Source organism: Pteropus vampyrus, unplaced genomic scaffold, assembly GCF_000151845.1.
Source record: "Pteropus vampyrus isolate Shadow unplaced genomic scaffold, Pvam_2.0 Scaffold8, whole genome shotgun sequence".
NCBI lineage: Eukaryota > Metazoa > Chordata > Mammalia > Chiroptera > Pteropodidae > Pteropus > Pteropus vampyrus.
The window spans coordinates 6,514,862-6,530,463 of record NW_011888789.1 but is presented as its reverse complement, the minus strand read 5'-3'; the positions used below and the strand labels follow the sequence as shown (position 1 = coordinate 6,530,463).

Below are 15,602 nucleotides of genomic sequence, written 5' to 3'. Positions count from 1 at the left end.
TTTTTTTTGTCTTTTTTTAAGGTTCTTTTTGGAAAAGTGAAGAAAATTCAGCCTTCAGTGGATAAAAACAAAGTTTCTTTGGATCCCTCTCCTAACTTTGATTGCCATATGTCAAGAAGTACACCTTCTCTGAAAGATACCATTGAGCTACAAGCCTACAGTTCAGCAGTATGTTAACTTTTTAGTCCAGTTGACTACTTGAAAGTCACACACTTCACATTGTATAATACAGAACTTAAAATAACTTTCCGAAATATTAAAGGAAAATCTTTTAAGTCATTTAATATAATATGACCTTAAATAAATGGATAGTGAAAGATGTTTTAAAATTTGTGATCGGAGAATGTCAGTTTTCAAATTTATATTTAACTTTGTTCAAAGTAAAGTGGCTACTTGTATTTAGATGTTTCGTAGATTAATTCCTATCTTGCAAAACATGCCAACTTTTTTTAAACAAGGCTATTTTGAATAATGTTATTGATCCTTTTTACTTTGCAGAGGAGGCTTTTGTATCAGTCATTACATGTGAAACAATTTTCTTTCATATATTGCTGAGATAGGCCTTTAATCTTCTACAGAAGATTAAATTATATATAATCATGTATGATTAAATAAAGATAACCTTCTAGAAGTTTATATGTGCTCGCCCCTATAAAATGTATTAAGCTATGGTTATTTTCCTAATTAACTTTTCCAACTAAATAAAATATAGTATAGTGGTTCACAGCACATGCAAAACATTGGACTTCTAATGGAAAAATACTTTTTAAATTTAAAAATAGATTGTATCTGCTCCTGTCAGCATTTTCCAACCAAGGAAAAAATATATGGTAGGGAAAAAATGTATATAGCCTCAAAAAAATTAGGATTGAGAGACAAAGAAAGACCAAGTAATCCCAATTCTGGGTATTTATCTGAAGAAACCTAAAATACAACTTCAAAGGGATATGTACATCTATATGTTTATTGCAGCATTATTTACAGTAGCCAAGATGTGGAGGCAACCTGGGTATTCATCACTGGATGAATGGATAAAGAAGAGGTGATACGTATATACAATGGCATATTACTTAGCCATAAAAAAAGAATGAAATCTTGCCATTTGTAACAACATGGATAGACCTAGAGGGTATTTTGCTAAGTGTAGTAAGACAGAGAAAGACAAATGTCATATGATTTCACTTATATGTGGAATCTAGAGAGCAGGATAAATGAATAGACAATAGTCATGGATATGTAGAGTATAGTATGGGGAGTGTAGTCAGTAATATTGTAGTAGCTATGCAGGGTGTCAGATAGGTACTGGATTTACTTCATAAGTTACAGAAATGTCTAATCACTGTTGTACACCTGAAGCTAATATTGAATGTGAACTGTAATTGAAAAAATAAATATGTGTATGTACATACACACACACATATATATGTAAACTAGGGTTAAAGAAGATGAGGAGAGGGGTGGGTATATGGAAGCAGATGAATAAATACATCATGCAGTTATATTAGTTTTTTTAAATATGAGCTTTTATTCAAGCTAAAATTAATCAACATAAAAATATTATTTTTTCTTCTTCATCTTTCAGGTATACTTCTATGAATACAATGTTTTTTCAAAGCCAGTAGATAAACCTAGACAGTGTCTTCCATATGCAATTGTAACAGTAAAATTTATTGGTCAAAAAGTAGATAATGGGCACCTTATGACATCCTTGAGATTCCTCTCAACGGGATTTCCTAAGAGGGCTGGTAAGATACATGTATTATTCTACTTCAGTAATATTTTTGCTAGTTTTACAACTTCTGGATATTATTCTATAATATATTCTGAATCTCTAAGCAAAATCGTTGTGCTTTACCTATTTTAAATTTTCTATATCCAGAATTACATTGTAGATATTTTTGTGACTTATTTAGCTCAATGTATTTGTGTGATTCTTCCATGCTGATGTATAACTAGCTTCTTCATTTTCATTCATACATATGTGTACACATACACACACAGCATTCTGTTTTGTGACTGGGGATATTTGGACACATTCCAGTTTTATTCATATTCCAGACATTGCTATTTTAAACATTCATATAAGTGTCTCAGTGCCTATGTGCAAGAGTTTTTCAGTAGAGTGTATATCTACATGAGGAATGTACAATGCAATCCAAGGATGATGTCAACATACTTTTCAAAAATGATTGCATCAGGTTACATAATTAATCTATATTCTTGCCAACACATGTACTTTTTAGAAATGTTTGTTTCTGCCAGCCTAGTGAGGGTGATAAGCAATCGATATCATCTCTAAAAGAAACTTTATCATATCCATTTCCCCTCAGTCTCTCCACCCCTAAGCAATCACTAATCTGCTTTCTGTTTCTATGGATTTGCCTGTTCTGGGCACTTCGTGTAAGTGAAGTCAAATATGTGGCCTTGCATGACTGGTGACTTTCACTTAACAGTATTTTCAAGGTTCTTGCAAGTTACAGCATGTATCAGTACTTCATTCCTTTTTATGAAATTATGTTTCATTGTATAAATACATTACCTTATATTTGTCCATCATTAGTTGATGGACATTTGGGTTGTTTCCACTTTTTTAGCAATTATGAATAATTCTGCTATGAACATTCTTGTACGAGTTTCGGTATAGACATGTGTTTTCATTTCTCTTGGGTAAATAGCTGGATGTAGAATTGCTGGGTTATATGATAACTCTATATTAACCATTAGAGGAATTGCCAGACTGTTTTTCAAAGTGGCTGCACCATTTACATTCACACCAGCAGTGTATGAGTTAAGATTTCTTCGCTTCTTTGTTAACGTGCTATTATCTGACATTTTGATTATAGCCATCCTAGTGGGCGTGAAGTGAAGATTTTAGGATATAAGTTTTACACTTCTTTGTTAAATTTATTCCTACGTAGGCTATTCTTTTATCTTACTGTAAATAGTTATTTTATCAATTTCATTTTTGTATTGCTCATTGCAAGTATATATAAATAATGTTGATTTTTGTGTATCCTGCAGCCTTGTTGATCTCATTATTAGTTCTAGTTTTTAGTGGTTTACTTATACAAGATCAGGTCATCTGCAAATAGAGATAGTTTTACTTCTTTCTTTCCAAACTGGATGCCTTTTATTTTTCTTGCCTAATTGTTCTGGCTAGGACTTCCAGTGGAATGTTTAATGGACATTCTTGTCTTATTCCTGAACTTAGAGGGAAAGCATCCATCTTTCACCAGTAAGTATGATGTTAGCTGTGGGGTTTTTTGATGTCTTTTATCATGTTAAGTAAGTTCCCTTCTATGCCTAGGTCTTTGAGTGTTTTTATTGTGAAAGATTTTGTCAAATGTTTTTGGTGTGTCTTATTGAGGTCATCGTGTTGTTTTTATTTTCACTCTGTTACTGTGGTATATCACACTGATTTTCAGATGTAAAGCAAACCTTACATTCTTGAGATAAATCCCATTTAGCCTTGGTATACAATTCATTTTCTATGTTTCTGGAATCAGTTTACTACTAATTTGTTGACTTTTATGTCCATATTCATAAGGGATATTGACCTGTAGATTTCTTGTGATGTCTTTGATTTTGGTGTGAGAGTAGTACTGGTCTCTTAAGATAGTTGGGAAGTAATTCCTTCTCTTCCATTGTTTTAGGAAGAATTTGTGAAGAATTGGCATTAATTCTTCTTTAAATACTTGATAGACTTCACAAGTGATGCCATTTGAGGCTGGGCTTTTTTTTGTGGGAAGTTTAAAAAAATTTTTTTTTTTACTAATTTAGTTTCTTCATTTACTGTGTAGGCCCATTCAGATTTTATCTTTCTTCTTCAGTTTTGTTGGTTTTGTCTTTGTAGGAATTTGCCCATTTCATCTAACCTATCTAATTTATTGGCATACCATTATTCATAGTATTTCTTTATAGTACTTTTTATTTCTATAAGGTCAGTAGTAACATCCTCTCTCTAATTTGTGATTCTACTGATTTGAGTCTTCTCTGTTTTTTTCTTGGTCGGTATGTCAATTTTGTTGATCTTTTTAAAGAACCAACTTCAGACTCATTGGGGTTTTTTTCCTCCCTATTTTTTTATTCTCTATTTTATTACTCTTGCTATTATTTTCTATTTGCTTTAGGTTTAGTTTGTTCTTTTTCTGCTATCTTAAGGTGGAAGATTAGGTCATTGATTTGAAATCTTTCTTTGATAATACATGCATTTACAGCTATAAATTCACTGTAAGTACTGTTTTAGCTATATCCCATAAGTTTTGGTATATTGTATCTGCATTGTCATTCAGCTCAAAGTATTTTCTAATTTTCTCTTTTGATTTCTTAATTGACCCATTAGTTCTTTAGAAGTATGTAGTTCAACCTCTATGTATTTGTAAACTTCCCAAATTTCCTGCTGTTGATTTCTTATTTCATTCTATTGTGGTTGGAGAGCATAATTTGTATTATTCTATTCTTTTAATTTATTGAGATTTATTTTGTAGCCTAACAAATGGTCTGTCCTGGAGAATGTTCAATGTGCACTTAAGAAGAATGGATATTTTGCTGTTGTTGGGTAGTGTGTTCTACAGATGTCTATCAGGTCTAGTTGATTAAATTTGCTCAAATTTCTGTTTGATCTGCCTGGTTATTCTTATCTACATTATCCCTCTGTTGGAAGGCTTAAAATTGAGACATTAGATAAGGACCTTTCCTCCACTTCTACTTCAGCCCATCCATAGTCTTGCTTTATTACTTTAATCCAAGGATGATGCCTGTCAGCATGATAAACTTTGAGGAATACCAATATTATGCCCATAGTCAAGGCCACATGCATTGGTCATCACAATCATCTTCCTCTAGAGTACTGTAGACCTATGCCGTCCTGTACAGTAACCGTTAGTTATATGTGACTACTTAAATTTAAGTTAGTTAAAATCAAATTAAATTAAAATTTTAATTTCTCAGTTACACCAGGCATATTTCAAGTGCTCAGTAACCACATTTATCTGTTGGCTACTGTATTGGATAGCACTGATATAAAGAACATTTCCATCACCACAGAATATATAGTGCTCATAACTTTATTAGTTTGCTTTGTTAATTGAAATGTCATCTTGTTACAACTTCTTATATTGTTGAAGATGTTGGGTTCTCCACTTTTCATGTATTATTTAATGAAAATGCCCAAAATAATAAATTTAAAACGACTTTGTTTTAAACAACGTAACATAGTGATTAAGGTTCTGTTGCCTATAAACTGTGATCCTAGGCAAGTCACTCTTAACTTCACTTCCTCATCAATAAAATGGAAATGTTATAAAGATTAAATGAGTGAATAAACATAAGGCACTTAGAAAAACCGTCCTTGGCAGCCACACTAAGTACTTTATAAGTCATCCACATTATATGTTAATATGCATTTACCATATATTCATGAAATTCGAGATTATTAAATAAATTTAAGTGATTAGGTTTCTCTTCCCATGTTGGTTTGCCTTTAATTTTTGTAATAACTACATAACATTCTTTTTCTAGGGCATTTTTTTATAGCATGTATACATGGTACTTTTATAATGATTGATATGTCATATTTATTTAACTAGTCCCATATTGATAAGTTTCTAGCTTTCAGCTGTCTTGAATTACTGTACTAAAAATTCTTGTGCATATATCAAAGGTATTAATGCAAGTAAAAGTGCTGGGTATAGATGATTATACATTATATTTTGATGACTACTGTAGATTTTCTTTCCCAGGAAATTAGTACCAATTTATACTCCCATAAACAGTATGAAGGAGTGCTTACATATGCAGAGTATTAATTATCCTCCCAAATCTTTGCCAATTAAAAATTTTTTAATATGAATCATATTGTTTATTTAGTGGGATTGAACATCTTTTTGTTTGCTGACAGTTTTCATTTAATCTGTGATTCTTTTGTTCATATACTTTGTCCACTTTTCTATTGTGTTCTTTTTATTAATCTTTTGAATGTTCCTATATACTCTTTATGTATTCTAACATATCTAGTGATGTACTAAGTTGTCTCATTCGAAATATACTTTCTTTCAGTTTATTGAGTTTCGTTGATTGTGTATTTTGGCTATTAAAATATTTAATTTATATGTAACTGCCATCATTTTTTAATTTTTGGTTTTCTGCTTTCTAGTCATGCTTAAAAAGTACTTTCCTATCCCAAGATTATAAAACTATTCCTCCATATTTCCTTCTAATATTTTTATGGTTTTTATTTATTAACAATGAATTTTATTTTATTTTTGTATAAGGAGGTATCTGAATCTACCTTTCATTTTTCTGTTTACTATAGCTCCCTCTCAAGAACTACATCTCTATTTGTGGTCATATTTATACTATAGCTTACTGAGATTAAAAAATATAATCACAAATGGTTATAGAATTTAAAAATCTTCAACAAATCAATCTTTTACTGTATTATGGGGGAAAAAACGTCATGGTACTTCCTAGTGGTCTTTTAATGTATTGTGAAAAAGAACTTTTATAGTACTTCCCGGTAATGTGATTATAACTTTATGTATGTCATAAATCTCACAAGCAATTTCTCATCATTAATTTCTGTTTTAATAAAGGTGTTTTATGGTGTTCTTAGCTATGAATACTTTCTGAATACTTGCTAAATATGCATTTTGATAAGTCCCTTTGTTATAACATGAAGTTATTTCTGAAATTTTAAGAATACATTTTTATGAATTATAAAAGAAAATTTGCTTTTATTTTCTGTGTTTTATTTACATATACTATTTGCAGGAATATTTGTTTCACTGTGCAGCAGGGGTAGTAGTTTGCTTTGGATGCTAGGAAGGATTTTGTGGAACCTTTTGATCTTTTTCTCTCCTACTTCTCCACATCATTTCTCTTTCCTTTCAGTTTTTTGTTCTCCAGCAATAGAGGGAAAAAAAGCAAGGTAACAGTAGTTAGAGGGAGACAATTTTACCTATTAACATGTAGATTCTATTGTTAAATATTTGAATATAGGAAATTAATATGAGAAGTACCTAGCCTATGATCAACATTTTTATTACTATTTAATTTTTCTGTTTCTTAATATTTGACAGAATCCAAGTTTTTTTATGGCAAATACTTTCTTTAGTAAAGTCTCCAGGACAGAGTTTCATGCTCCATAATTTACACTGTATTGGTTTGTAATTCATCCTCTTCTCTCCTCATTTTTTCTGCTGAGAACATTCTCTATTCATCTAGGATATTTGATGAATTTTCAGTTAAAATCACTCATGACATAGTTTACTTGTATTAATAGAGTTGTATGTAGAAGTACTTTTTCTTCCTATTTTTTTCTTATTTTCTTATTATTTCCACAGAAAGAACATGCTCTCTGAATAACTGTACAGTGGCCAAAAGGATTGGAAAAGGAAAAGATGCTACAGTCATCTTTGAGCATTTCAGGAAACCTGTAGATCCATTTGTTCAGGAAAACTGTTCATGCAATGCACTAAATTTAGAGATAAATCCTTCCAGCTCAAATATTTCTAATTCCTATGGAAATGTGCAAAGTGGGAACATTTCTGCACTTGAAACATGCAGTGGACACATGGATTACAATTTAACAGAATGTAGAGACACTTCTCAAGTACATGCATATGATTCAGGTCTTTCACTTATTCCCAGTGATACCAGAGAAAGTATTAGTGATGATCTCTTGTTAAATTGGACGCATCTTAAAAATATTTTAAGTGGTCTTTCTGGTGCTTTTCCCCTTTATAATAATGCTGGCTCGAGCACAGTTATTACTTCAAAACTCATCAAAGACCCAAGACTGATGAGGAGAGAAGAAAGCATGAGAAAACATAATATGACAGCTTTAAATGAGCTTTTGCCATTTGGGAAGAGTTTAGATTTTGTTAATCCAGAAATAAACCTGTCTATGCCAACTAATTCTGCCTCCTCATCTGAAGTCATGCCTGGTGACCATGCTATTCTTAGGAATTGTTTGGATACCTCTTGCTTCAAAATTTCTTTTGATGATTCACAATCTCAGACTCACAAAATGGGCTCTAAGAACTGTGATTATACAACTTCCAATAAAATTACCATGGAAGGACATTGTCAGGGCCAAGACAATTTTCCATTTCCAATGTGTCTGTCAAATGTCATTTCAGAAGGTGAAAACCAAAAACACAGTGAGGAACAAGCCCAGCAATCTCAACAGAGAATCAACATCCCACTTTTAATGGAACAAAATAGTGAGCCATTTAACTCTTATAAATCAGTGAATACTTGTAAAAAAGGGTATAATAGTCACATTTCTCAGGAATCACAGTCTTCTATATATCAGACTGGTCACCAGATGTCTACAGTTTTTTCATTCCAAGGGAAAGAAAGCATACCTGAGTACATTCAAAATATTGGAAAGGTGAGAAGCTTCACTGGCCCAGAAGACAATTCCAGATATGGAAGAGAGCAAAATTTGTGGAAAGAAATTCATAATTATTGTGCTAATGAAACAAAAAACAGTCCAGTAGATAGTTACATTTCTTTGCACCAAGAATACGAAGAGGATGAGAGTCTTCATTCTTTTGAGAAAGACTACGATCAAATATTAATCACTCGGGATTTAGAAATATCAAAACCTTCCGCATCTACTACAAAGGAAAAGTATGAGTTAGATTGTCTAGCATTGGAATTACCAAGTAATCCTACTGCAAGAGTGGAGAGCCTTTCACAAAAGCATCCTCAATACTCTTTGGCATATGAAGGTAACATTCATACAAGTTTTACCATTTCTCAGAAACTAATGGAACAGAAATTGGAAAAACCAAATCAGAAGAACTGTGTTAGCATTGTAACTGATGCTTTCCAGGAAGCAAAAGACATTCTCCAAACCAAAGAATTGCCCCTTGGTACAGTTACTTCATCTCATGACATTAAAATAGCTCATGACAATTCAAATTGCAACATAGCTAGAGAAAATATGTATGTCCATAGGAAAAATGAAAATGATCCAGTGTCATTTGAGAACATTCAGAGAGACAGCAAAGGAACCCCTCAAATTGATGATAAAGGTCAAGATCATACTCTGTTCTGTTATGCACAGTTGAATAATGATATACACCTGAATACTGATTTCAGAGAACAAAGAAATAATAACGAAAACCAAAATGAGGCTAAAGAAAAAGATACTGTTTCATCTACAGAAAACAACATAGCAAATATATGCAGAAATGAGGAGCAAAGTTTTCATACAAACAAAAATTTCACCAATATGGATGAAAGGAGGGAGAATACAAATTACAATAGTGTAGAATTTCTGAGTTCTGAAGAATTTTCTACCATGTTTAATCTGACTTGGAAAAAATATGCATCACCAGAAACTGCATTATTAGAAACTGAAGATACTATCACTGCCATAAAACAAGAAGATACTCAAAATACCAGAAGGAATATAAAGCCTTTGGCTTCCATATTTCCCAAAATTGCAGGTTCTTCAGTGCATGTAGACTCAAATGCTGTAGTCCAGATAACTGGTACTATAGTGCCCTCAGACACAAATCATGAATACCAGAGATACCAGTTTAAAGAAACTTGTTCTTCTGAGATTCCAGATTTCCATTTGTTAGTAAAACACAGGGTTTCTGATTGTGAAATGGATATAGATAAAAATAAATTAAATGAGTCTTTTCATCATTCATTAAGTGACAACTTAGTTCTTCAAAGTTTTGAATTGGAAAATGAGATCGAAGTAGGATCAGAACAGTGTGATGATGCTTTTCTGTTTCGACAAGATACTCATAGCCATGGAAATACACTATATGAAGAATTTAGGGCCTCATATGAGGCTCTGAAGTCTCGTATTGATTGGGAAGGTCTTTTAGAAAGCAATAATGGGGAGAAGGAAGTTTTGAAAAGCACCACAAGAAGAGAGAACAGTGATCAGCATTACTCTGAGGAAAGTAATTGTTTTTATCCCTCTATACAAAAAAACAAAACAGAGTTCTTCAACCCAATTTTACTTCCAGATCTACAAGTTAGAATTACTAATATAGTTATGCCAGAATTCAGTGCCACTATTAAATCCCTTGCAATGAAAGATAATTTTGATAAATATGTAGCTGAAGCCAGAAAAACAGAAATAAATGAGGAGGAGAAAGTTCCAGGATTTGAAATTTATTCCCAGTGTTCTGGTGAAAATTCAGATTATCCTTGTGAAGATGAATTTGGTAATATAAGGCAAGAATCGAGACTAGTGAATAAGTCAGAAATCTCACTTTCTTTCGACTTGAGTCATAATACACACATGAATCACATGCCTGAAGAACAAAACAGTGGAACTTTGCTTACTGAATCTTCTAATGCCACAACAATAAGTAACAAAAGCATATATCCCCTTACAGAGTCAAAAACTGATTATAATGATACTAGAAGTAAAAAGGACACAGAATCAAGAATTAGCAAAAGAAAGCCACATGCACCTTTTAGGGACCAGAACATACCACGTAATGACCTAAGACATCATGAAATTTGTGAAAAGAGGAGGAGGCTAACCAGTCAAGACGCATTTGAATGTTTTTCTTCATTATCTGAAGGACGAATTAAAACCTTTTCAAGGTCAGAAAAACACATTAGGAGTGTTTTGGATATTCTAAACAGTGAAGCATCTTTATGTAAAAGCAAACGTCTTTCCAAAAAACTTGACAGAGCTGTTCTTCACTTAAAAAAAGCTCATAGAAGAGTTCACACATCTTTGCAGCTTATAACTAAAGTGGGAGAAAAAAGAAAGAGCCCATTACCAAAAGCATATGCAATAATATGCAATAATTTCTGGGAAAGTTGTGACCTTCAAGGTTATAGTTCTTTTTCTGAAAGAAGATATTATTCCACTAAGCATTTTTTGTCAAAAAGAAAAAATGACAAACCTGGAGAGAAAAGAGCTTTGGAATTTGAAGTTGATAAATCATTAACTCATGTATCAAAGTACAAGACTTACAAAACAAATGGAGAGAGAATAACAAAGTGCTTTTCTAAGAAAAATGTGTCCAGCAGTGTCTCAAGAAGTCACACCACTATTCACGTGACAGAATTTTGTGATCAAGAATACCCTGAGTCACAGTTATCCCTGTGCTCCTCATCCCAAAGTACAAGTCAGTTGGCTTATGACACAAGCAGTAAGAGAAATCCAAGATCATCTGAACTTCAACCCTCTTCTGGAAACATTGGGTGCCTCTTTTCCCCAGACTGCCCAGATGAGAAACTAACCGAAAAAGAAAATCAAATTGACATAAAGTCTTTGTCTAACATTAGTAAATATGAAAAGCTTGAGAACCATTCAGAACATGATGAAGATGCAATAAAAGACAATGTTGAGGCTACTGAAATAATAAATAAAAGTAATTCAGTATCTTTAAGATGCATAAATGAAAACAATTTAAGTTTTAGCACAGACAAAAATTATGATGCAGCTTGTATAGCTCACACAGAGGTGAAAACTGACATAGTTATTTCAGTCTTAGAATCAAATGTGAAGCACTTTTTAAACGTTGATATCTACAAACCAGATAACCTTATTTTATCTGGTTATAAAAGAAACCTGGAAGTAGATCTTCCTGCAGAAAAATGGACAGCTCCTAATGAGAGCTCCAAACCAGGCGCTATTACAGGAAGCATCCTTATGGACCCATTAAATCTAACTCCAGTGACAAGCAAAAAGTGTTACAGTATTCCTCAATTGTTGTCAACTGCTCCAATGACAGATAGTGAGGGAGAATCTTCGAAATCTTATTTGGAGATACAGAGAAGTTTTGCTGTAGATTCTTTTGCAGCATCCACCAATGTACCACACTGTCAGCAAGGATGTGGTGGAAAGGAGCAGGAGCTTCTTAAGACAGAACAGTCCTCTCCAAGTAGTTGTTTCCATGTAGATGGGAATGAAACAAATGTTATTGAGAATTCTGATTTGGATCTCATACCAATAACTGAAGAAAGTAAAAGTCATAGGAAAAATGTAATGAAAAGACTGTCCTCCAGTGATAGTTCTCTGCTCTTGAAAGGTAATGTAAAGAGTTCTTCCAAAAAATGTATTGCAAAGAAAAACATTCAGGACAGAAAAACGAGGAAAGTTAAACAACCAGAAAAAGCAAAAGATTCAGTTCACAAAAAAAGCATGACTGAAGGATCAACTGTTAAGACTGACTACAGAAATCAAAAGAATAAGATTTTAGAAGCGAGTTACTTAAGTGAGAAAACAGTTAAAAATAACTTGATTGATTCTCACCTAAGCATTAAAAATAGTACTGAGGCAATCTCTTTGAATAACACAGTTTCTAATCAGCTTAACAAAAGAGAGAAAAAGGGGAGAGTTAAAGTTAGTAATGGCTCTCAGTCTCACTCCACCTTACATTCAGAAATAGCCTGTAATTCCAAACCAGACATTATAGGAATGAATCATATGCCTGTTTCATATGCTCACTCTGAAAACTCCAAAGTCACTACTCCTCAAAAGAAGCCTACATTATACACGAATGAATTAAAAGAAAAACATTGCTCAGCTAATCATTTGGGTCTTATAGGTAGGCTAGATCAAATTTTGAGGAGGGCAGATGAAGCATCATCTTTGCAGAGTCTACAGGAAGAAACCAAGGTTTGTCAAAACATTCTCCCTTTATTTGTTGGAGCTTTTGAAAGAAAGCAAGAATGTTCACTTGAACAAATCTTGATTTCAAGAGAACTGTTGGTAGAACAAAACGTGTGGAATAATTGCAAACACATATTAAAACCGTGCGCTGTTGACTCCTTGGTAGAACTCCAAATGATGATGGAAACTGTCCAATTCATTGAAAACAAAAAAAGGCTCTTAAGAGGTGAACCCACATTCCGAAGCCTGCTTTGGTATGATGAGACACTGTACAGTGAGCTGCTTGGCAAGCCACGTGGATTTCAACAACAATCCAATTTCTATCCTGCTTTTCAAGGAAGGTTAAAATATAATGCGTTCTGTGAGTTACAGAACTATCATGATCAATTAATTGAACTGTTTGAAGAAACCAAAAGGGAAAACCGTTCATACTATGCAGTCTTAAAATACAAACGACAGATTAATGAATGTGAGGCAATACTGAAGCATTGTTATGATTGCTTTGACTTTTCTCTTTCTGTTCCATTTACCTGTGGAGTTAACTTTGGAGATAGTTTAGGAGACCTAGAAACCTTAAGAAAAAGCACTTTAAAGTTGATCAGTATGTATGGGCAGTCTCCTAAAGTTGATTCCTGTCCAGGAAAACAAGACCATCTGTGGATTATCATTGAAATGATCTCCTCAAAAGTTAATTTTATCAAGAGCAGTGAGGCAGTAGGTATTAAAATATCTCTTTATGGTCTGGAACATATCTTTTTTGATGCTGCGAAAAGTCTTGTTTGGAAAGAGAAGAGACAGTCTTTCAACAAAAAATGCTCAGGACAGAAGAACAAAGAAACACTACTCAGAATGAATCAACATTCTTTTTCTAAGCTGCAAAAGATATGTGATACATTGTCTAAAGATTTAAGCAGTGAACAAGTTTCCAACATTGGACTTGAGAATACTGTGATTGCTTCCAGAAAGTCAAATGATCTAATAAACAAAGCAACAATTAGCATAGAAAACTGTAGATTTAACAATATGTTGCTTTCGCACCCAGATATTTGTTGTATTAGTGAAATGTTGGATCAAGCTGAATTTGCAGACTTTGAAAAATTACAAGAACTCACTTTGAAGTGTGCTGATCACTTAGAAAATTTAAAAAAGTACTTTCATGTGCTGCAAGAAGATAACTTAGATAATATTTTCATCACAGAAGAAAACGTTTTGGATGTGGTAAAAAGTCACAACCACGATGCTGTAATTTTAAAACCTGAAGCTATTGAAACCTATATTGAAATTGCCATGCTCTCTGAAACAATGCATTTTCTTAAAAACTCAATGGCAAAGAAACTAGACAAACAGAGATTTCGAGGTATGCTTTGGTTTGATTTGTCACTTCTTCCTGATCTGGTTCAATGCCAAGAAAAAATGGCTTCCTTTTCATTTCTTAAAGATAACTCAAAAGATTGTCTTTGGAAAGTGATAGAGACTGCTATTTCTGAATGTAAGAAAGATTTGGATATTACCTGCAAATATAATGAAGTTGTTAATTGCTCATATGCTCTTCATTTGTTCTCAAGAGAACTGGAAGAACTTTCAGAAATAAAAAAACTTCTAAAGAAGTCTAAGTATTCAGTTTCCACATATATTGACTTTGTGCCATATATAGCATCCATAAATTACGGAAGCACTGTGATGGAGTTAGAATATAACTACAGTCAGTTTTCTACGTTGCTCAAAAATTTAACGGCTTCCCCTCGGAAAGATTTAGGGAAAATGGCCCATGTTATGAAAGTCATGAAAACTATTGAACATATGAAGATAATATGTGCTAAAAATGCTGAATTAACCGTTTCCTTTATCCTATGCCAAATACTGCATAATAGAAAGAAGACTAATGGTCTGAAGAGAAAAGAAAAAGTGAATGTTCCTGTAAAACCTAGGAAGAATATCAGTAAATCCAGTACTTGTATGAAGGTAGCCTCAACTTCAGAGTGTGTTATGAAAAATGTTTCAAATTCTTCTAAAAAACGGCCTATTACTTTAGACAAATGTAAAGACTCTCAGAAACAAGAGAAAAGCACTACTGTTTCCAGCTGTAAAAAACAAAAGGTAATGAATGTTTCAAAACGAAACCTATGTAGTAGTCTTTTTGAGAACAAGTCTAGTCTAAGCAAATAAGTAATTTGCAGAACGGTAAAAATCGAGAACGCTTTAAATATTGCCTTGCAAAATCAATTTACTAAAGTATTGGATTCAACAATTTATATTATCTATTAAGATATAAATGATTATATGAGAGATGCCTTGCAAATGTCTTTTAAATTTGCAAACTAAATTATTTAACTTAGAAACTATTTCTTGGAAGGATGTGAATTTTAATGACTTGTTAAGGGAAGGTCCAATATTATGAATGTGAGTTAAGTGAATGACCAAGTATTTGCTGAATAGCTTCTATATAACAAAGCTATACTTAACGTAGCAAATATTAAAAACTGGCTAATAGAGCCTTTGTTTTTGACCATTATCATCTACAAGGGAAAATAGAACAGATATTTTTAAATAGATGATTATGAAAGAGTTAGAAGAAGTCCTACGTAAACACATTTTAAGAAAATTTATACAGCATTTATTGTGTGCTTGGCACTGTTGTAATAATTGCACAGATATTCTTTTTATTTTCAAAAGACCGATGATATAGGCACTATAATTGTCTTATTTAAAGGTCTGGAAAATGAGACATAGAAAGGTTAAATAACTTTCCCAAGGTCACAGAGTTAGTAATGGGAGAGCCCAGATGTAAAACCAGGCGGTGTGACTCCAGAGCCCATTCTGACAGTTGCCCTTACTTTTTAAGGATTTCTCAGTTTAGAAGTAAAGAAAGAAAAACCTATATGCAAAATGAAAAGTAGGATTCTTTCTCAGCTTACTCTGGTTGTATCCATTAGTTTAAACTAGTTTTAGAGAGTAGGAAACTAATTTATTATACTGCATTTATAGGAAAATG

General features: G+C 32.8%; 1 protein-coding gene across 1 annotated transcript in view; it reads left to right on the top strand.

Annotated features, from left to right (window-relative positions):
* Positions 1–15,602, top strand: part of TEX15 (testis expressed 15, meiosis and synapsis associated) — a 53,636-nt gene that overhangs the window by 33,816 nt on the left and 4,218 nt on the right. The window contains exons 5-7 of the mRNA XM_023520001.1: positions 22–168; positions 1,583–1,745; positions 7,344–14,707. Coding sequence (XP_023375769.1) covers positions 22–168; positions 1,583–1,745; positions 7,344–14,707 — 7,674 coding nt within the window. The remainder of the gene's footprint in view (positions 1–21; positions 169–1,582; positions 1,746–7,343; positions 14,708–15,602) is intronic.